Raw genomic sequence first — 23,079 nt, forward strand, 5'->3', positions numbered from 1 at the left:
TCGCTGTCCGCAGCTGTCCCTGCCAGTTGGGGCCACGTGGCCGCCAAGGAATGTCAGCCACAAGGTCACGCGGGGCCTCTGCCACACCCACCCCCGAGCTGGGAGAAAGGTGCCTGCCCCCCCAGGCATCCCCTTGGGCGTCTCTTCAGCACCTCTGACACTGGCCCTGAGCCTCCTGGCTGGGCAGGCCCTCCCCACAGCCTTGCCAAGGAGCCGCCCCCAGGGGTGGGCTGAGAGCTGGAAGAAGCAGGGATGAGGCTGGGCACACAGGCAGCAGGGAGGCTGGGGCCTCTCCCCATCACAACCTTCCCCCCAGACCCACCGACCCCAGGCTCTGTTCCTGTGAGTCACTGGGCGCCGAGGTCCCTTACCCGTGCACGTGCCCACACCATCCCAACGTGTCCTAACTCACAGTCCGACCCCAGCCACAAGTCGTTCACCTCTCTGGGCCTCAGTTTCCTCATCTGTAAATTGAGGCTGCAATAGGCTAACAAGTCCTAACCCACAGGCTTGCTATGAGCCCCACAGTGGGGTGGGTAACAGCGTGGACCCTGGAGCCAGGCTGCCAGGGTCTGAATTCTGACTCCGCCGTTTATTATCTGCATGGGCAGCGTGACTTTGGGCAGGAGAATAATGGTTCCTACTTTACTGGATTTTTTTTTTTTTTTAAGATTTCTTTCTTTTTGATGTGGACCATTCTTTAAAGTCTTTATTGAATTTGTTACAATATTGTTTCTGTTTTATGTTTTGGCTTTTTGCCCACGAGCCATGTGGGACCTTAGCTCTCTGACCAGGGATCGAACCCATACCCCCTGCATTGGAAGGCGAAGTCTTAACCACTGGACTGCAGGGAAGTCCGTTTACTGGTCTGCTGGAACTAAATGACTTAGTAATTGACAAGGACTTAGAACAGTGCCTGCCTGACACACAGGAAACACTATGTGACAATAAGCAAGAGGTTATCTAGAGCTGCGTCCGTATGCTCCATGGCAAACTGCCCATGAGGAACAGAAGTTGCCCTTTGAAGGTTTAAAAGATACCCAATTCCAATCCCAGTCCCAGTTTGAAAGGGTCCCTTACAATGAGTTTTAATGCCAGACACAGTGGAGAAGGGCAAAGTCTTGTATAGGGAGCAGACCAGTGAAGTACTGGGGCTCATGGGGTTGAGAGGCTCCTGCCATCTCCACCAGCTCGACTCACCCCATCTTTCTCTTGCCTCTCTGCAAACCAGACTCCTTCTTGCCCCAGGGCAAATTTGTCCTTTCAGAGTGGACACTGGCTTTTAGTATACAAGCATATCGTGTTTTATTGCACTTTGCAGACATTTTGTTTTTCACAAATTGAAGATTTGTGGCAAACCAGCGTCGAGCAAGTCTATCGGCACCGTTTTTCCAACAACGTATGCCCACTTCTTGTCTCTGTGTCACATTTTGGCGATTGTCTTTTGGCAATTCTCATAATATGTCAAGCTCTTTCATTATTATTATGTTTCTTATGGTGAGGTGTAATCAGTGATCTTTGATGTTACTACTATGACTCACTGAAGGCTCAGGATGGTTAGCATTTTTAGCAATAAAAGATTTTTTAGTTTAGGTCTGAACATTGTGTTTTTAGACATAATGCTATTGCACACTTAATAGACTACAATATAGCACAGATGTAACTTTTATATGCACTGGGAAACCAAAAATTTCATGTGACTTGCTTTATTGTGATGTTCGCTTTACTGTGGTGGTCCTGGACCAAACCTGCAGTATTTTCGAGGTGTGCCTGTATTCACAAATTTGTGCATTGATCACAAATTTCTAATATCAGAACATTTTCATCACCCTGAAAAGAAGTCCTGTGCTCATTAGCAGTCACCCCCCATTCCTTCGTGTTATGGGGTGCTAAATTGTGTCCCCGTTCATATGTTGGTGTTGATATGTAGACCGCACCCCCCAACCTCGGAATGTGCCTTATTGGAGACACCACCTTTTTTTTGGCTGTGCCACCCGGCTTGTGGGATTTTAGTTCCCTGACCAGGGATCGAACCCGGGCCCTCTGCAGTGAGAGCACGGAGTCCTAACCACTGGACCGCCAGGGAATTTCCTGGAGACACCATCTCTAAAAAGGTAAAATGAGGTCATTAGAGGGGGCCCTGATCCAATATGACTAGTGTCATAAGAAGAGATCAGGACATAGACACACAGAGGAGGAAAAAGAGGGTCATCAACGAGCCAAGGAGAGAGGCCTCAGAATGAAACCCACCCTTTTAACACCTTGATCTCTGACTTCCGGCCTCCAGAACTGTGAGAAAATAAGTTTCTATTGTTTAAGCCCTCCAGTCTGTTGCACAGTGTTACGGTAGCCTGAGCAAACGAATACAACCTCTGCAACCACAATCTACTTTCTATGGACTTGTCTATTCTGGACATTTCATATAAATGGAATCATACAACATATGGCCTTTTGTGACTGGCTTCTTTCACTCAGTGTAATGTTTTTAAGGTTCATCTATATTGTAGCATGAATCAGAACTTCATTCCTTTTTATGGCTGAATAGTATTCATTGTACTATTCATTGAATAGTATTCAATACACCATTTTGTTTATCCATTCATTAGTCAATGGACATTTGGGTTGTTTCCCTTTTTGGTTATTATGAATAAGGATGCTATAAACATTCATGTACAAGTTTTCACGTGGACACGTTTTCATATGTCTTGGGTATATACCTAGGAGTGGAATTGCTGGGTCATAGGTAACTCTGTGTTCAACTTGTGAGGAACTGCCAACCTGTTTGCCCCAGGGCCTTTGCCCCTCGTGGTCCCTACCCTGACATTCTGCCCAGTTAAGTCCTAGTTGAGGTGGATCAGCTTATTATTACACTCATAGAGAATTACATCCCATTCTGATACAAGATTTACCATATTCATTAATGAGGTTATTGGCTTAGTGTCTGTTTCCCCCACTCAGATGTGTGGGCAGGGACTTCATCTCATTCATCATTGACTATGTCTCCAGAGCAAGACCTGGCACACACTGGCCACTCAATAAATGTTAAATTAATGGGGAAAAAAAGGGGAGAAGTGAAAGTTTAATTTTGAAATTTAAAGCAACCACTCCAGGCTTACAGCCGATTTGCCATGTCTGCCTCGTCCTGGGGAAACTGAGTAGAGGCAGAGATGACTTCCTGTTCACTGCGAGCAAAATGGGTCCAGAGTGGGGCAATCTGGGAGTGGGGCGGGGGTGCATGCTCAGCATAGGTCGAGGGGATGGAGGAGGGGCCCTTGGGACTCGACAAGGATACCGGGACGCCCCAGGGGAAGTGCTCTTGAACCGGGACCACAGGAAGCTGGGAAAGCGGGGAGAGTCGGGGAGCCACTGGCACAGGAGAGTTGGCTGGGATCTTCCTCTCAGCTGGGAAGGTGGGTCCTGGGTTGAAGTTAACCTCCAGAGGGGAAGGAAGCTGGGCACACAGGGCAAGTGCTGAAGAGCCAGCAGATTCTCTCCCATTTGTAGACCAGATATAGTCCAGCCACGAGTTCGAGTCGAGTCTTTGACAGGAGGGAAGGGAGGTGGGCAGTTTGCCTCAGCATCCCAAAGGAATCTGGAACCACAGCCTTACGGGTACCTGGGAACGCGAATGATTGCAAAACTCAAAAGCTTGACGGTTTCCTCTGCCCCAGAGTCAGCAATTTGCTGACCACTGCACACAGTTAGGTCAAGGTCATGCTCCTTTAGGGCAAGGGTGTCGTCTTTGTACCACCAGCACCTGCACAGCCCCTGGCAAAGTGAGAGGAAACCAACAGAAGTGTAACAACTAACATTTCCTAAGCTGAGCATTTCTTCCAGTTTACAGATAACTGGGAGACACACAGAGGTAAAGCGACCTGCCCAAGAACACACTGCGACCTAGAGACAGAGCAGGGACTGAATCCAAGCAGTGTGACTCTAGTGGTCCTACTCTCAACCATGATACTGTCCCGGAAAAGAGGAGAGGGAGAAAAGTGAAGGGGAACTGGACAGCTGTCTTCAGGAATCATAGTGATTTTCATCGGACACACCCAAGCCCACTGGGAATGCTGTCCAAGGCTCTGGCCTGGGTGAGCAGAAGAAATGTATACAAAGAAGGCTAAGGAAAAGGTGAACGGAATCAGGCCTTGCTCACCGAAGCCCAGCAATGAAGGCTGACAAAAGGCCCCCAGAACCGGGAGGGCGAGTCACAAAATGAGTCTCTTCTGGACCACTTAACCTCACAGGGCGACGGGACAGCAGGAGCCTGGGGGCTTGTTCCAAGTGCCCGCTGTGTCAGGTACCAGCTACGCGGCCTGGTACACTTCAGATTCCCGTTTTATAATCGAAAGTAGAAAATGAAGTTTGGGCCTGAAGCAGGGCTCACAATCTGGCATTCAAGGGCTGAAGATTTCCACGTTGGTTGGCTACACTTGTTATCTGGGAGATTCCATATAAGAATCAGCATTTCCTGCTTCTGTTGAAGACTGGAAGCTCAGGCAATCCCCGGGCCCATGAGTCTGCATGTCAACCAGTCAAGTGGTTGGTGTCTGGTCTCAAGAGACCAAGAATGTCTCTCGTTCGCCCACAGTCCCCACCTCTTGCTATTCTTGCCTTGACACTGAGCCAACTGTCACTTGTCATTTTAGATCGGCCTCCTTTCGCAGGCTTGCCTCCCCTGCCTGGCCCCTGCAGGCCCCTGCATTTATAGCCCCTGCACAACAAATGTAACTGGAGGGGACAGTCCCAGGCCCCTTCTGCCACGATTAGCGGGATCCTTGGGATATCTGTCCCTCTCGACAAATTCATTTTCCTAGTTGTGAACGGAGCTTTACCTTTCTGTCAAAATTTCTGTGAAAACCAAATGAGACGATAAAATAAGAACTTGCTTTGAAAACAAGATGTTGCACTAACGCCCCTCTAATGGACCTCCTGAACCTTCCTTGAATGGGCTCTTGCAGTTTATAATAGTGAAAAATCTAGAAATAACCTGTGTCCAATAGGACAGTCGTTTAGAAACCATGAAACGCTAGGTAGTCTCTAAAAGTGAAAATGGTAAGATTCCAGTGTACATGTCCAGATGGAAGGGTGCCCGTGACAAAGTAACTGAAAAAAAATGCAAACATTCTGTACATTAAGGCATGATCTCATTTTTATTAGCAAACATCATTATATGTGTACATATTTTTGTATATAGAGAGAAATTCTGGAAGCGTACTCCCCCATCTGTTTGACAGTTATCAATGGGCTATGGGATGGGGAAACGCTCACTGTTAACTCTGATGTACTTAGGGTCGTTAGCGATTTGAATGAGCATGTCTGCCAAGGGTGGCAGTGTGCTAAACGTTGGGGACACTCTCTCATCTTCCCAGCCCTGCTGGGTGGGTGTTTTCATTTCCATTTGGCAGGTGAGGAATCTGAGGCTGAATCAAGTCACCTGCCCAAGGTCACACAGCTGGTATTATAATCAGATTAAGACTCCTAAACACAAGCTTTTCCCACCACACGCCAAGTCCTCGTCTATAACATTATGCTTTGGAAAAAAAAAAAAAACTCTCAAACCTTAAAATAACTTAAAAAAATAAAAGCCATTGTGTCATGTAAGCCCCAGGCTCTGGGCACTCTCCACTTCAGGAATGACCAGCTGGTGGCACTCTCAGGGCTGGAGGACCACACGTAGGTTCCCCTCCACCAATTTCCTCACGGGGCAGGAAGTTGTATTAGCAGAATTCTTGTAAAGTGGCTCTAACGGACTTGGCCATCATTTGTTTCACAGCCACTGAGGGCCTACAGAGAATCTGGGTACTGGCTGGTAGCTAGTAATCTATAAACAGGTGTGAAAATAAGTTATTCCCTTTCTTTCTGGAGTGGATGGAAATTTCTAAATAAAACTCGAATGTAATGTAGTTGGGGGAAAAAAGCATGTCCGGAAGCTCTTGGACAAAAGCAACTGTCATCTTTTGATATTTATTTGTTCATTTACTCACTCATTAAACGTCTCCTTGATGATTATTATCTACCAGCCCCTAAGGCTCCTGTGAAGAACAATACTTACATGGCCCCCGCCTTCATGAAGCTCCAGTCTAAAGGTGGAATTTAAACCAGGACCCCCAAGGTCCACCATTCACTCCCAGAGGAATATGCTCTGCAGGAGTCAGGGTGACCTGGGTTAAAATCCAACTCTCTGGGCTTCCTGGTGGCACAGTGGTTGGGGGTCCGCCTGCCGATGCAAGGGACACGGGTTCGTGCCCTGGTCCGGGAGGATCCCACATGCCGCGGAGCGGCTGGGCCCGTGAGCCATGGCCGCTGAGCCTGCGCGTCTGGAGCCTGTGCTCCGCAACAGGAGAGGCCACAGCAGTGAGAGGCCCGCGTACCGCAAAAAACCCCCACAAAAAACCAAAAAAACCCACACCAGACCTGGATGCTTTAAGTGGGTAAACTGTATAGTGTGTGAATTATACCTCAACCAGACAGTATAAAAACACCCAAAACTTCAGGAGGTCTCAGGTCACTGGGACCCTGCCTGGGGGGATGGGGGTGTGGGGAGGGAAGCAGGGCCAAGGTCCTATAGACTTGGCTGCAGGAGTGTCGGGACAGCTGTTCCCGGCTGAAATGTGTTCATTTCCCCATCCCAAGATCTGACTTTGATTGAAAAGAACAACAGTCCTCTCAACAGCTGGAGCCTTTACCAGTAAAGAGAAAGCCAATGTATGCAGAAGAAATTAAACACCAGATTGTGGCAGCGGCGGGGGGGGGGGGGGGGGTGTTAGAAAGGACTCCCCAGAGAGAAGGAAAGAGCTTGAAAAAGGCAGGAGGTGCAAAAAAAAGCCATCTATGATCCCTCCTGGAAGGACAATGTTATCAGACATTAGTTTGACATTCCCAGAGGTGAAGGAACAAACTTGCTCTTTCATTTCCTTCCTGATGGCTTTTCTTCATCAGGGACTGAGATGCTCAGGTGAGCACAGCATGTAAAGTACCTGGGAGAGTTAGGGAGGCCATGTACTGACCGGGAAAGCCAGTAAGCCGGGAACCAGGAGTGTGGCAATTAGGTGCCTAAGGAATCTATTCAAAGATAAAAGGTGACTGCATGTGGGTTTTTAGAAGAAATAGTTTAAGACACAGATACATGATTATAAAGATGCACAAGTCTAAATTCTGAGGTTAAAAATAGTACCTTTGGCATAGTCCCTTTTTTTGGTAAATTTTAAAGAGAAACAACAGCCTTTAAGTATGATGTTAAACTGGAAGATATTCAAATTATACTTAACATCCTTTTTTTTTTTTTTCTGGCCGCACCACACAGCATGTGGGATTTTAGCTCCCTGACCAGGGATCAAGCCTGCGTCCCTGGCACTGGAAGCGCACAGTCTTAACCGCTGGACCCCCAGGGAAGTCCTCATTCTATTTTTATATCAAGTTCTATCTCAGGAATACAGGACTCCTAAGACGAAGATCTACCACCTCAATCGTGAGTTACAGAACATCTGTGCTAAGTGGGAGACAATCTCTGGTTCAACCACCCTCTACTCACAGAGGAAACAGGTACGGGAAGGGAGTCCATGGGGAAGCCCCTGACTCTCCACCCTGACCCAATTCCCCAAAGTGTGAAACAGATCTCTTTGAGAAGCCACCCCATGGACATTTTATACATACTGGTTATGCAGCTTAATGTGTATTTTATTTTATTTTGGCTGCACCGCTAGGCATGCAGGATCTTAGTTCCCCAACCAGGGATCGAACCCGTGCCCCCTGCAGTGGAAGCGTGGAGTCTTAACCACGGGACTGTCAGGGCAGTCCCTTAATGTGTATTTTATTTTACATTTTTAAAATGTTTATTTATTTATCTTTGGCTGAGTTGGGTCTTCGTTGCTGTGCATGGGATTTCTCTAGCTGCAGTGAGCAGGGTCTACTCTTCGTTGTGGTGCGTGGGCTTCTCATTGTGGTGGCTTCTCTTGTTGCAGAGCACGGGCTCTAGGCATGTGGGCTTCACTAGTTGTGGCACGCGGGCTCAGTAGTTGTGGCACACAGGCCCAGTTGCTCCGCGGGCACGTGGGATCTCCCCAGACCAGGGCTCGAACCTGTGTCCCCCGCATTGGCAGGCGGATTCTAAACCACTGTGCCACCAGGGAAGCCCCAATGTGTATTTTTAAATAATGTGTATTTTACAATTAGGACACCAAACTTGTAACTTCACAAATACTAATGGTCAGAATGAGGTGAAATTATAAAAGGTGGATTTCAAGTTGATTTAAAATATTAGGTGGTGATGGTTGTATAACACCGAATGTACTAAACGTCACTGTTTACTTAAAAATGGTTAAAATAGAAAATTGCTATATTTATTTTTACCACAATGCAAAAAAAATAAAATAAACACGAGGTAAAGAACAGCTTCGGTGGCAACAGATCTAGGAAAGAACTGTGTGGCAGGAGTGACGTTTAAGAAGCACTCCAGTCCTCACGGGAAGTGGCACCTTGCAGGAGCACTATAACAACTTGGAGCACTGAGTTACCCCTTTAGCACCGAGACAGTCACTCTGAGGACAAAGCTGAAACGATGCACCACCGAGGGAGCCACAGAGTGGTAGGCTCCCTTCCCTAGAGCCTAGAGGACAGCATGCAAACCGTGTGTGATGAGACTGTGTAGGTTAACTAAAGCACACTGATTTGCTTTTACGGAGTTACTTCTCCTTGGGAGTAGTTAAGAGAAAGGGCTTGGAAGTCAGGCAGACCTGGTTTGACTCTCAGTGCACACCACTTTCCAGGAGCAACCCAATTTCTTTTTAGTTTGATCCCAGTCTTATTTTTAAAATGTGTGTAGGAAAAAGACTTAACGAAATCTAATAGTAACTTTGGACACAGGGGAACAAGGTCGTGAGGGAAGGAGGTCTTGGTGTGCTGCCGCCATTTCTTCTGCCTTCAGTCTCTGCGCCCGGGATAGAGCATCTGGAGGTTCACAACCTCTGTGGTCCGTAGGAGCCACTAAGAGGAGAGTCCAGGGAAGAATTTGCCATTTTCAGTGGAAGACAAGTGGCGGTTACTGGCTATGATGATTTTGTACTTTGGATCTCGATTTACTGCACCTTTCTTTATAGTAAGACACCAACTGCTTAAAAAATAATCCATGAGGGAATTCCCTGGCAGTCCAGTGGTTAGGACTCCGCGCTTTCACTGCCGAGGGCCTGGGGCTCAATCCCTGGTGCGGGGACTAAGATCCCACAAGCCCTTGGGTGGGGGGGTGGGGATGGGGGGCGGGGAATCCATGAGACAGATATGAAGAGGAGCATTTTAAGAGGTGCACTCTCTTTGAAAAAAGGATCAAACTGTTGAACTCAACATACTAGATACGTTTGTAAATAAACTTATGGCATAAAAAAACAGTAACTTTAGTTATTTTTTTGGGGGGGATTGTTTTTTAAACAACCCGATTTTTTTTTTCAAATAAAGTATTTTTATTATTTTTATTTATTTGGCCATGCCATGCAGCATGCAGGTTATTATCTGAGTTTCCTGACCAGAGGGATCAAACCGTGCCCCCTGCAGTGGAAGCACGGAGTCTTAACCACTGGACCACCACGGGATTCCACAACCCAATTTCTTTTAACCTCAGTTTGCTCATCTGCTAAATGGGGATGAAAACCGTAGCTCCCTCCCAGGGGCGTTATAAAGACTAGAGCATATAATGTGTATCGAGTGTTTCCCACAGCACTAGGATGGTGGTGAACAGTCAATGAACATTAGCTAGGACAATTACTGCATAAACATTTCATGGGCTAGTACCCAGTACAACCCCCACTGGGAAATGCTACTCCAGACACACCCCACACAGAGCGACTCTGATGAGAAGGTTGAGGCCTGGCCCACCCACAGGCCATTGCTGGTTGCATGCCCCTAGACAGGCACCAGCTTCACAAAGACTCGCCTCCCGGAGGATGAGGATGGCAGTGGCAGGTAAGGAGCAGACAAACTTATAATTCAGCCAGAGGGCCTGGGACTCCTGGCCCAGGGGCTGACTGAATCTGCAGTTCACAGAGGTTTGAGGAGGCCCAAGTATGGGCCTCACTCAGAGAGTGACCTAGAATTACTGAGTTGTAAACCCAAGAAATCTTAGAAATGCCCTTCTGTGACCCTGTTCTGAGGTCCAAATGAGGGGAAAGGAGCTGCAGCACTTTGGTCTGGAGTCCTGAAGACCTAGAGAGGAAGAGCCCCAAGCTCTGGGCCTCAGTGCTCGCTGGCTGCCTCCCCAGGTGCAGGAACTCCACAGCAGGAAGGGACGTGCACTCACAGGTCTGGGCTAGCTCTGCAAGGTGGCAGCCACTACTGGCAACAGAAGCACAAAAATGAAGGCTGCCAAAAAACTTTAAAGCGCCTCCCTATTAGCGGGGATGCTGAGAAGAATGCAGGATGATAGAGAAGGCAGTTTTCTGAAGAAATTCTCTTTCGGGAGCCTGGGGTGGCCCCACTGCATGTTAACAGGTAATTCCGGAGTGCCCATCCCTTCTTCAGGCGTGCCGCCGACTCCTCCAGCCCCCGGCTGCCACCTACCCCAACAATCAGTAACTCTGAAGACAACGTCAGTTCTTCTCAAACAGTTTAATAGCAAATAAACAAAGGAAGGTACCACACTTGGCAGATACAAAATGACTTTTTGTCCGTGTGTCTGTGCAATTAAAACAGATTTAGGTTCCCCATTGGGACAAAAGGAAAAACACACAGAAAAGGAAGGAGATTCCTTTTAGACACATACTCCCTTGCTCGAAACTGGTAACAATTTTTTTTCTTTTTTAATCCACTACACAAACTCTGTGATCAGGTCAGAAAAGCGGCAAGGGCTCTTCTTGCCTTTTTTTTAAAACCATTAAAGTAAAATTCATAATTTTCTACATAGTACAACACAAGTTCACACAAAAAAGACATTTTCTTTTGCAAATCAAAACAGGAAAGAAAGGAAAAGCTCAAACAAGGTAAAGAAAAAGCATTTCTACGGCTGAATCACGACTTTGAGTTGATTGAATCCCATTGTTGCTGCAGAACAGACTGTGCGTTTGGTCATAGTGGCAATTTTTTTCTCTTCACATTGTGAAATCACTTTACATTGTTTTCTAGTAGAAAAGGCAAAAAACTGTACAAAACCCCTAGTGTTAAATACAACGTTTGTACCAATAAAAAACTCACACAGGTTTGTCTCCAAAATGTAAAGTTTCTTTTTTTTTTTTCTTTTTAAATTATTCACAAAAAGCAGCTGGAAATCAGAAAGGCAGCTGCCGCTCCAGGGTCTCAAATCCATTAAAACCACCACAGAACAATTAAAACAATCAGAGAGAAAAGGAAAAGGAAACAACGTCCAACGTTTGGCATTTGGTTTTATCCACAGGTTTTCCCAGAGCTCCTCTTGGAATTGAAAGCAAAATATATTGGCAAACATGGGTTCTGAATACACAGGAAGGGGAGCCTCAGCGCCTTCTGCCAAGAGAGGCAGCTCTGTGCAGTCAGACTGTGGGGTGCACGGCAGTCTCGCTCAGGCTGGGGTTCCTGGCCTCTTTCCATCCAATCACCCCTTCGAAGAAATTAAGCAGCCTACCATACACTGGGTCTCCACCTGGCCGCCCTTCCCTTCTAGTAAGAGTGGCTTCAAGCATAATTAATACTAGGCAACCTGCCAGGTCCCAGAGCAGAAACTCTGCCGAGATCCCTTCCTTTATCAACTCCAGCATGGATGATGCTAACAGTGCTTCTACCTTCCCACCCCCCTCCCCCCAGTCCCTTGGCTACCCCTCTCCATCCTTCCCTGGAAATCCTACTTCGCAGCTCTCTCACCCACCAGCGGCTTAGGCCTGGGTGGGATCTATCCCAAACTCCTCCCTCTGCAACCTCGTACCTCCACAGATCCATCGTGTGACCTCTCATCTCCTCTGACCTCTCCCTCTGCCCTTCACATTCTTACTCAAGTCCCTAAGACCCTGAGGCTGGATGGTGCCACAAGAGAGGAGGGCAAGTTCCCCTCGGGGAACCAAGGAACTGGCTTGCCTGGCACCCAGGGACAGTAGCTATTTGGCTCTTCACCCAATTAAAAACAAAACAAAACAAAACAAAAACAAAAACAAAAACAAAACCAAACCCGCCCTAACCCCCACCCCACTAGCTGAGCAAGAGCCGAGCTGCAGTGAGGAGCCAGTGTGGGGTGGCTGGTGCCCAGGGCTGTAAACAGTGTGAAGACTGTAGTATTGTGCTTGTCACCTAGGAGAAGCGCTGCAGATGTACTGCCACTTCGGGCGCAGACGGCCTCCTGCGAGTGGCTAAGAGCGCACTCCTTCTTCGGCGCTGAGGGTGCTTACTAGCCTCTCGCCCACCCACAGCCGCCTTCTGAGTTCTACCTCTGCCCCTGTGCCTCTCTGGACCCCCTTCCCACCCGCCTCTGAGCAGAGCAACCGGCCTCCTGAAGGCCCCGCCGAGACCCGGAGGCCATATGAGGTGACAGTCTAAGTGCACAGGCAAACGCTCTAAGGGCAATAGAGGAGAAAGTTGCCACTTCAAAATAAAAATAATACAATCTTGGAAAAAAAAAATTAACCCCACATCAATTTAAAACAGCTTCTTTGAAACCCTTTTAAATCGGTCAGTTTCTGCACAAACTATAGAAAACAGAGAGGTGAAGGTGATATATACGAAGGTGTGAAGAAACAGCAGGAAACATGCAAAACTTGTTTTTTCTGGGCATAATCTTAGTAGGAAAGGAAAAAATTCAAAACAAAAACACAAAAACAATACAAAAACAAAAAAATCAAAGCATCACATTTTGCTGTGGAGACTGTGGGAAGAAGCATGGAGGTGGGCACAGCAGGGCTGAGGGGAAGGGGCCAGAGGGCTCTGCAGACTCCCGGCAGGGTTGCTCCAGGGAAGAACCACACAAGAAAAAGGGCTGGCTGCGGCCCAAACTGCAGCCGGTGGTCAAAAAGGAAAAAGAGTTCAGGTGTTTTCTGCAGTTGAGAACTCAGAAAAACAAAAATGGGAACACATGCGGTCTCCTCAAGCCCCACAAACTATATCAGCAAAATGTGCTCAGGAGCCTCAAAGGTTTTAGTGACATCTTTTATTTCATTGTTTACTTCAAAGTTGTCTTTAAAACTAAGCACACAGAGAAACAAAGCCTAGAAACAGACTGGCTGTGTGTTCACAGAAATACAAACACCACGCGGTATGTGCTAGTAGGGCTGCTCTGAAGACAATTACAAAGAATTGGAATCACAAAATCAAGTGGTTATCTTATGAAGTTCTAGAAAAATAGATTTTTTTATATTCAAATGCAAGTTTAAATATTTCCCCTTCAGCAGTCGTTCTAGCAAAACCAATTTGGCAGCACAAAAGAAAAAAAAAAGGAAAGAAAAAAGAAAAAACAAAGAAAGAAACAAACATAATAAAAATACACGTCAGCATCAAAGGTCAACACAAGGTCAAAGGTGAGAGTTCAAGCATCAGAGAAGCTGAAGAGACAGGGATTTGGACGATGTACTTGACGCCACATCGACATGCTTTAGGCACAACGATGAACAAACGGCAGGAATCTAGAAAAAAAAACAAACCAGAAAGAGGGAGACCCACTGAGTTACACAGAGCAATACATCCAAACGAAGAGAGAGAGAACAGGAACACTCACTGTTGTACAGCCCTGAAATGAGGAGGCGGGCGGGGCAGGGGCTGGGCAATGACAGGGAACTTTTGCACATGCTAACAATGGACACAGGGAAAAGTCAAAAAAGGACATGGAGGACACCAAGAAAACATCCAACTGCCAGAGACAGAGGGAACCTAAGGCTTGGATTTCCCCAGAAGTGCCCAAACACATCCGAAAAGGTCTCTCTGGTGGAGCAGAGCCTCAGCCTCTCCCTCAACCCCTGGTCAAGACTCAGGGAGAAAGTCAAAGCTGCAGGCTGGGGTGGGGAGAATTCTTTAGGGAAGAGGGCCAGGATTTCTCCTCAATCCTATGCGGATGGCCCTTTGTTCCCGGAAATCCAAGCTCTTAGCTTCCACGCAGGCCCTGGCCACTCATGTTGGACCCAGGAGACAGTGTCTGGCTGCATTCAAGGCAAATCACTTTCATGATGAAACCCAAGTAAGAAACAGAACTACAGCAGAAAACACACTTATACACATGAGACCCCCACACAACAGAAAAGGGCTGCTTAAGACTTGACTGCGAGTCTCCACTCTCCGAGCTGACGCTTTCACACCATGAGACTTGTAGGGAAGCAGCTTCTTCACAAAACCATCTTTGGCCTAGGGAGAGAACTGTGCTCAAGGGCAGCACTGCTGTGGGAATTCGCTGGGCGGGGGACAAGAGAACAGAGGGAAGTGCCTGGGCTCACCAGCTGGTCGCTGTGGCAGCCCAGGGCCCTGCTGAGGTGCACGCTTCTTTTAGAAACAAGAACCCACAAGTAGGTATGAAACCTCAGAGTGTGGTATCCAAGTGGGCTGATTACACCTTTACCTTTCATGTCAATAGGGAAGGGGTTTCATAAGGTCCCGGAGCCCAGGGCAAATCTGTGTACAAATAATAGTGAACTGGGGGAGGAGGGAGAGAAAGGGAAGAAAGTGGGAAGAAGAGTGGAGTTCTGGGCTTTGGAAAACCCCACAGTGGCCAAGGAGGAAGACAGAACAGGTTAGCGATCACAGCACCGGCAGCACCCTGGGGAGCACAGCTCTCTCCTCCGCCAATTCACAGCATTAACTCCTTCCCCCTCTGGCAGATTAGCTGGGCTGCAAACGGCCACAGAAAGTCAGTAGTTTCAATCATACACAGCACCCTGTGTGTACAACAATCACATTCTGGATTCTACAAAATCCTGGCCTTTTCCAGAGATATAATTTAGGTAATAAATATTCTCCACCCCGGAGCTGTATAAAACTTCTATAAAAATAGAAACGACATTCTTGGTTCCAGCTGGTTGGGATTCAGAACAGCGCCTCCCCAACCTAGCATTTTTTTCTTTTTTTGTTGTCTTTTTTCTTTTTTATTTTTATTTTTTGCATTTATTTAAAAAATCCCATCATGACCCTGGAAGCCTTTGGAACAGTTTTATCCTTGAAACACAGGACACATTTCTCCCAGTGCGTGGAATTCAAGTTTACGTGGTTCAGCTTAAGAAGTACGTTTCATGTTTCTTAGAGGACAACAGACCCAAGTTATCACTATGAGAAGGGAACAGCTGTCCCAGCTTCAATGGGATAATCCAACACCACCAACTACCTGCACAACAGCAAGACAGTCAATCCTTGTCTGTGGCCCAAATGGACAGCATGACAAGGAGAGAGCCCCCATCTGACTTAATAGCAAACCAACCCCTTTAATCTCACCTCTGCTGCTAGGGGTCAGGACTGATGTTTGTGAGGTTTAAGATCCCAGGGACCCAGCCCCTGGCCTTGGCTAAAGATCGTATATTAACAGGGCCACCTCTGCCCAGGTACACATTCCCAACAGCGTGTCCCTTCTGGTTCTCCACCCCTGCAGCATTTCTGGGAGCAGAGGCAGAGCCCAGAGGCTGTGTGGGTCACAGGCAAGGGCTGCAGTGAGACCTGTGGGAGGCAGCAGGGAGCTAACTGTAAGCACGAGGACAAAAACGAACACGGTGATGCTGAGGTAAATGAACACTAAATCCATATGGAGGTTGTAAACGTCCTGTTGTCTCCTCTGTCGCCAAGAGCAGAAGATGGGGCTGGAGCGGGCAGAAGAGGGGCCTGCCTCCGTTTTGACACTACATCTGGGACATCTCAACCAAGGAGGCAAACATGGATTTCTTAATCCTTTTAAGCACTGAGTGCTGGCCACTGGCAAACGCAGCACTGGCTTAAAGGGACCTTATGATTCAGGTACACCAAGAAGCAGGCTCCTCCTCCCCCAGCTTGATGGCTTTTGATCACTCTGCTCAGGAGAGGTGCTCCCTTCAACTAGATGCTGTAAGCCCTTCTTGGATCTACCCTCGTGAGAAACCTGTGGCTGGGGATGGAAGAGACATTCCTCGCTGTGGTCAACTATAAAGAAGAGACCAGACAGTGTCTTCCCCAGAGGCCTTCTTTAAATGGACCTGGTAGAAATGGCCACGGTCTAATAGTTTGGTGTTGAAATAAACTAAAAACAATCTCTTTGACTGGCTGCTGCTTCCTAACAGCCACCAGGCAGGAGGGCAGGGCCAATCCAACACCAATGGCTGGCTGGGAAAGCTGGTAATGGGTGATATATCCCTGCTTTTTGCATATGTCAGGCTAATTTAACAGGTGCTTTATTTCCAGAGAATTGTTAGCCCCTTCTTAGGAAAGAGGGGCAGAAATCCCAGACAAGAATCTAAAAAATAGGTGGCAAGAACTCAGTATTTCCACAGAAGGCAGCTATGGAGGAGTTTTAGCCTCCAGCTCCCGGGGCTGCTGGGTGTCAAGTCACTCTCACTCTCCAAAGCCAACCCCACCTCCTCCACCCCACAAAAGCTCTTGGATGTCAGTTCTCATTTCACCCACTCTCGTGCTCAGGAAGATTCTGGGGGTCAATTTTTTGTTTCACTCAGTCCTCTCTCTTCGGGTAGTTTGGGGCAAATTCTGATCTTCTTTTTTAATGTTTCTCCATTCCCCCTCCTCCCCCAGGGCAGTTTGATGTTGGTCCTTCTCAACACACTGGTTACAAACACAGCAAACTTTTAAATAAAGAAAAAAAACTCAGGATATGGCACCTAAACTCCAAAGTAAAACACTGGAAACCAAAGCACAAACTTGTCCTCTGTACGAAGCGAAATTCCCACAGAAGGCAGTAGCCGAGTCTTCAGGGCAAGCTGTGCCTGCGAGAGTGGCAGGGATCAGGGTCCAGGGCTGTCAACACACAGCCTTAGGGCTTCGAATCATTAAGGGTGCTCCTCCCCCACTTACCAGAAGACCCTCTCACTCCAGTCTCAGAGGGGAGCACGCTCAGTAGGGCTTGCTGTCATTCTTCGAACGTTTGAGCTGCACTTTAAGCCGCTTCATGCCAATCTGAAAGCCGTTCATGGACTGGATGGCAGCTTGAGCCGAAACAGGATTGTCGTAACTTACAAAACCTGTGTGTCCAAGCAGAAACCTAGGTGAGGGGCATAACGAGGCAGGAAGATTCTCAATCTTCCTTATGCAAGAGATACCTTATGAGCTTAGTCTCAAATCCCAATTTTTCTCAGCAGGAACAAGAATTCTTGAAATTATATCACATGAAATAAATCAGGTTCCTAACAGCAGCAGTTGACATCTACACAGTACCTTAAAGTTTTTTTGGCCAAGCCATTTTCCATACATTATTTTTACCTCTGGAGTGACAGTGTGGGTACAAATCATCATTCCTACTACAGAAATGAAAACACTGAGGCTCAAAACGAGGCAATGTAACCTGCCAGAGGCTAAGTTAAACTACAAACTCAAACGCAGCTCTCCTGCTATCAGCCCCTTCTCCCCCTTTCTCTGCTCTCAGCCCCTCCTCCCCCTTTCTAACTGGTGAACGTGCTTAGCTCTCCCGACACCAGAAGAAACACCAACGTACCAAAGCACTTGCTCAGGTTTGTCTGCTTGTCTATGAAAACCTTGGCAGACACGACATTCCCAAAGGGCATGAACATCTGCAGCAGGTCCTGGTCTCCAAACTCCTGGGGCAGGTGGTAGATGAACAGATTGGCTCCTTCTGGACCTTCAAAATCCCCATTGATTGAACAGGTCAGTGTCAAGCACACTCATCCCCTGCACCGACTCTCATTTCCACCTGTGTTACAACTCGCAGCATCCCAACCAACAGAAATTCACCTGGAGAACTAAACAGATTCTCTAAATACAAGGCAGGGGGCGGAAGGGTGATCGCTGAAACAGGTTCCTGCCCTCTTTCCCGTTCACCATTCTCAATCTCTGTCTCATTGACAAAGGTCAGAATTCGACCTTGTGGGAGGATGGTGTGCTGGGACAGTAAGTAGGCAGATTTGCGCGTGGTGCAATAAAACCAGAGACTACAGGGTTGTAGAGGAACAACGGAAAAGGAGGTAGAGATTATAAATAAAACAGGTTTCAAAATTGTGCCTAGAAACAATAGGGACAGCAAAGAGATTGGTAATTGCCAGAGGCAGGTGGGGCAGGGACCTACTATAAAGAGACATGAGGGAATTTCTAGGGGTGATAGAAATGTTCTACATCTGTGGCAGCAGTTACGTGACTACGTGTGTTCGTCAGAGCTCACAGAGCTATATTCCCAAAAGGGTGAATTTTACCATATGTAAATTGTGCCTCAGTAAAAACATATTTTTAAAATGTGCCTATGATAAACAACTAAGCTCAGAACTAGAATATGCTTTCCTCTTCAACCATTTACACTCAGTGATTTCCTGGCCAAAGAAGAGGTGTTTTCTTTAAAAATTTTTATTGGAGTATAGTTGATTTACAATGTTGTGTTAGTTTCTGCCGTACAGCAAAGTGAATCAGTTATATATATACACACACATATATCTGCTCTTTTTTAGATTCTTTTCCCATTAGGTCATTCGAGTACTGAGTAGAGTTCCCTGTGCTGTACAGTAGGTCCTTATTAGTTATCAATTTTATATATAGTATGTATATGTCAATCACAATCTCCCAAATTATCCCTCCCCACCCCCTTTCCCCCTGGTAACCATAAAGTTTGTTTTCTACATCTATGACTCTTTCTGTTTTGTAAATAAGTTCATTTGTACCATTTTTTTAGATTCCACATATAAGTGATATCATATGATACTTGTCTTTCTCTGCCTCACTTACTTCACTTAGTATGATAATCTCTAGGTCCATCCATGTTGCTACAAATGGCATTATTTCATTTCTTATGGCTGAGTAATATCCCATTGTATATATGCAGCACATCTTCAAAACAGAGTTTTATTACAATCGCAGTCCAGCCAGTCTCCAGCCACCCTGGCCTCCCTGCTGTTGCCAAACACATACAGAACACTGCTGCCTCAGGGTCTCTGCACTTGCTGTTCCTCTGCCCCATTACTCTTCTTCCTCTAGATATATGCATGGCTTCCTTCCTTCCTTCAGGTCTTTACTTAAACATCAACTTAAAGAGACCTCCTTCTCTCTATAAAATGCTATCTTTCTGGCACTCTCTATTCCTCCTTCCTGCTGCTCATCATTCTTCAGAGCACATTTGGAACACCTCATGCTTCTGTTTACTGTCTATCTCCAGAGTTCCATCAGTTCCCCCACTACCACATCCTAGGGCACATAAATGTCCAATTCAGAGCCGATAAGGATGCACTGCACCAAGGCTCCTTGCTGCTAAAGCAAGAGAGGATACTTGTCTATTTCCTACATTAGTGCTTAAATCTTGCCAGCTCCTGGTTAAGAAAACCCAGTCATATATGAGCACAGAGATGTTGGCAGCAACTTCTATTCATACAAACCACTTTCAGGCCTCTTTCTGCTTAAAAAGCCTCTCCTGAATTAATACCATTTATGTCAAGGCACATACTTCCCACTCCATACTTCCCACTCCATCAACTCTTCCTGTCTCATCACCCTTCAGTTTGTCCTCAGTTAGGAAAAGCATAGATCAGAAAGTGAGGAAAATGCCAAATGACAGAGCTATAAGGGACACCTAGACAGAAGATAACCTCTGACAGATTTATAATCCACAGGGAAGACTTCCTAACAAAAACAGACTGCCAGTGCTCGCTTCGGCAATGCATATACTAAAACTGGAATGATAAAGAGAAGATTAGCATGGCCCCTGGGCAAGGATGGGACGCAAATTCGTGAAGTGTTCCATATTTTTGTGAAGTAAGCCGGAAAGAGAAATACAAATATCGTGTATCAACACATATATGTGGAATCTAGAAAAATGGTACAGATGAACCTATTTTGCAAAGCAGAAATAGAGACAAAACGTAGAGAACGAATGTGAGGACACGGTGGGGAGGGGCGGGGCAGGGGTGTGGCATGAAATGGGAGATTCGGATTGACATATGTACGCCGCTTGGTATGAAACAAGATAACTAGTGAGGACCTGCTGTACAGCACGGGGAACTCCACTTGGTGCTCTGTGGTGACCTGGATGGAAGGGAAATCCGCAAGGGAGGGGCTATGTGTTTACATATGGCTGGTTCACTTTGCTGTGCAGCAGGAGCTAGCACAACATTGTAAAGCAACTATATCCCAGTAAAAAACAAAAACACACACAAAAACAGACTGCAGACTGCCAAATGGTGTCAGACACAATAAAGCCAATATGTTTCTTCATCTAAAAACTGCAGCCCCATCTCAGGAGAGAATACAGAGGTTCTGACCTGAGCCACATCCAGAAAGCAGATCACAGTTTCTCAGTCTACCCTCGACACTGCCAAAGAGAAGTGTTTAAAAAAAAAAAGAGAAGTGTTGGCCTGACCACCTACATGGCTCTCCGGGGCTTTGCCCTGCTTTTCAGTGCTGGTCAGATGGAGCACCCAACCCTGTCCCTGACTCCAGTTTCCCTTGGCACTCACCTTCCTTCTGGCTTCCAGCAGCACCAATACTCTGCTGTGTCAACAAGTTCTGGTTGTACAGAGTGGGGAGCGCCGCTGCAGCATATTGCTGGATCCCCGAGTAGGCCTGCGTGAGGGCCTCCATGGTGCTCCCAGTGCCATTAGAAAGGCCACTGCTGCCCAGCCCACCATTTAAAGCAGCCATCCCTTGGTTGGGGGTGAGGGTGGGGGGAAGAGCAGGATTAACAGATTGGAAAGACTCAAGCGATGCCAAAGACAAACTCCAAAGTACGCCCTTTCATCTCCTTAGCTTCTCCCTGAGGAGGAATATTCCTCTGACTAGTCAGATTTTAGGACACTCACCAGGCCTTGTAGCTAATGGGGACATTTAAAAATGCCACACCCAGGTGCGGCTCTCCCCATTATCTTCTTCCAATCTGTGCGAGAAGTGATACCACTTATACGACTTGCCCCATTTTTTTCTTTGGCTTTGCTGCCATTTTCTCACAAAGAGCTGGAATGTGGTAAAATAAGAGTCCCAGGACTGGGGACTAAAAGGGATACATATAGTCTATGACAAGATGTGGGCAAATCCTATCATCAAAATAGCTGCTAACATTTACTGAGCATGTACTAGTTGCCAGACACAGTACTAAGTAATGTGCTCAGCACTTTACCTATGTTTTCATTTAACTTAATAACCCTCAAAGTATTCTACTCCCACTTCACAGATGAGAAAATGATCTCAGAAAGGTGGTCTGAAGTTACAGGTAGTTAAGGGGCAGAGATGGGATTTAACTCAGGTCTGACTCAAACTCCCATGATCATTTCTAACTTCACTGGGCCACCCCCATCATTCATTCTAACGGCACCCCTACCAGAGTTGTTTAAAATGTGCTATCTGCACAAAGAACGGCTCGATGACATTCAGGGACTGGCCCTCACCTGCCAAAGAGCTGACGTTGAGGCCTGCTGTTGCTCCAGCTAGTGTCTGTAGGGCTCCAAGGGAGGCGATGGGATTGACAGAGCTGCTGCTGCTGGAGCTGGGTGAGGACCCTGCTGTCAGACATCCATGAGTTAAACTCAGACCAACACTTACTTTCTCAGGTCAACAGGAACCAAAGCACAAGTTATGTTACTCAAGTATTCTCTTTAAAAAGAGGTTTTTCAGTTACTGATTTCCCCCCCCAGCTATTGATTTTGATAACTGTCCCTGCAGGACATAGAAGCAAGTGATGATTACAACCGACTAAAAACTACGAGATTTCTCTTAAGTCAGAAGATGACATTTGAGGGCTTCCCTAGTGGTGCAGCGGTTAAGAATCCGCCTGCCAATTCAGGGGACATGGGTTTGAGCCCTGGTCTGGGAAGATCCCACATGCCGCGGAGCAACTAAGCCCGTGAGCCACAACTACTGAGCCTGTGCTCTAAAGCCCACGAGCCACAACTACTGAGCCCGCATGCCACAACTACTGAAGCCTGCGCACCTAGAGCCCGTGCTCCACAACAAGAGAAGCCACCTTAATGAGAGGCCTGTGCACCGCAATGAAGAGTAGCCCCCGCTCAACGCAACTAGAGAAAGCTGGAGTGCAGCAACAAAGACCCAACACAGCCAAAAATAAATAAATTAATTTAAAAAAAAAAGACATTTGAAAATTTACTGTTCATGATCTGACCCCTTTGGAAATGGGTGTTAACTACTCTCCAGAATGACATACTCCTCTCTTGGGATTCTGCCCAAGGCACACAAGGGCACAGTGGCCCTATTATACATGCTTACCTGAACTGGTGAGTACGCTGAGGGGACTGCTGGATGTAGTGAGAGCATTGGTACCACTTGGTGTGTTCTGAGCTGCACTAGCTGCAGCAGCTAGTGCAGCCAAATTCTGTAACTGCATTGCATTTAACCCTGCAACATCCAAAGCAAGAGATCAGCCAACAGATAAGGGTGCCTCATATTCACTCCAGCAATGACCGTGCACACTGGCAGAAGGCTGGTCCCAAAGAGGAACTGTTCTAGATACAGGCAATACTACAGAGCTCCAAAAAGATTCAGATCTCACTCAACTCATTCAGAAACTGAACATTTCCTCAGATAATAGATGTCTAATCCAATAGCATACCAGCCCAAATGGATGGGCAATTAAGAAACCAGAAAAGAGGGGTGGATTCTGTGTTCTACCATGGAGCCCGGTGTCTAAGAGAGCAATGCCAAACCCTGTGGAAGAGAACGAGTCTGCATCTGAGCCCCTCACTCACACTTTACAGGGGATCTGTTCTCTGCAATGGAGGTGAAAACGCAGAAAATGTAGTAGAGATCCAGAAGGCAATGGAGGAGATGACAGGGGGATACACGTGAAAACAGCAATAATAGAGAGAACAAAGAAAAAACCACCACCTGAATAGTAGATTAATTATCAGAAAAAGAAGAGAGAAAAAACACTGAGGAAAAGACTTCCAAGTAGAACCTAGGCAACACAGGTATAAGCAGAGCAAGAAATCTGAACTGCACTGACAATGTGTGGCAAACTTTTACTAGATAATGAAAGGCAGATGGGTGAGGGTGGAGAATTAATGAGAATAAAAAGGCTACAACACA

General features: G+C 46.8%; 1 protein-coding gene and 1 pseudogene across 15 annotated transcripts in view; one reads left to right on the top strand and one right to left on the bottom strand.

Annotated features, from left to right (window-relative positions):
• The first annotated feature begins 8,557 nt into the window (after nucleotides 1-8,557).
• LOC309826137 (cytochrome c oxidase subunit 7C, mitochondrial-like) lies at nucleotides 8,558-9,121 on the top strand (annotated as a pseudogene). Its single transcript has 2 exons — nucleotides 8,558-8,584; nucleotides 8,942-9,121. The product of its transcript is annotated as a cytochrome c oxidase subunit 7C, mitochondrial-like (transcript).
• A 1,453-nt stretch (nucleotides 9,122-10,574) lies between these two features.
• The window catches only part of CELF1 (CUGBP Elav-like family member 1), a 72,047-nt gene continuing 59,542 nt past the window's right edge, over nucleotides 10,575-23,079 (bottom strand). For 10 of the 14 annotated variants that reach the window (XM_082659218.1, XM_082659220.1, XM_082659217.1 and 7 more), the window contains 6 exons: nucleotides 22,261-22,389; nucleotides 21,426-21,539; nucleotides 20,502-20,687; nucleotides 17,546-17,689; nucleotides 16,909-17,075; nucleotides 10,575-13,562 (listed from right to left, as the gene is read on the bottom strand). In XM_082659218.1, coding sequence (XP_082515344.1) covers nucleotides 16,948-17,075; nucleotides 17,546-17,689; nucleotides 20,502-20,687; nucleotides 21,426-21,539; nucleotides 22,261-22,389 — 701 coding nt within the window. In that variant the 3' untranslated portion in view covers nucleotides 10,575-13,562; nucleotides 16,909-16,947. The remainder of the gene's footprint in view (nucleotides 13,563-16,908; nucleotides 17,076-17,545; nucleotides 17,690-20,501; nucleotides 20,688-21,425; nucleotides 21,540-22,260; nucleotides 22,390-23,079) is intronic. The other 4 variants (XM_082659229.1, XM_082659225.1, XM_082659227.1 and 1 more) reach the window with 1 other exon arrangement.

Source organism: Grampus griseus (assembly GCF_964374135.1).
Source record: "Grampus griseus genome assembly, chromosome: 8".
In the NCBI taxonomy this organism is placed as follows: domain Eukaryota; kingdom Metazoa; phylum Chordata; class Mammalia; order Artiodactyla; family Delphinidae; genus Grampus; species Grampus griseus.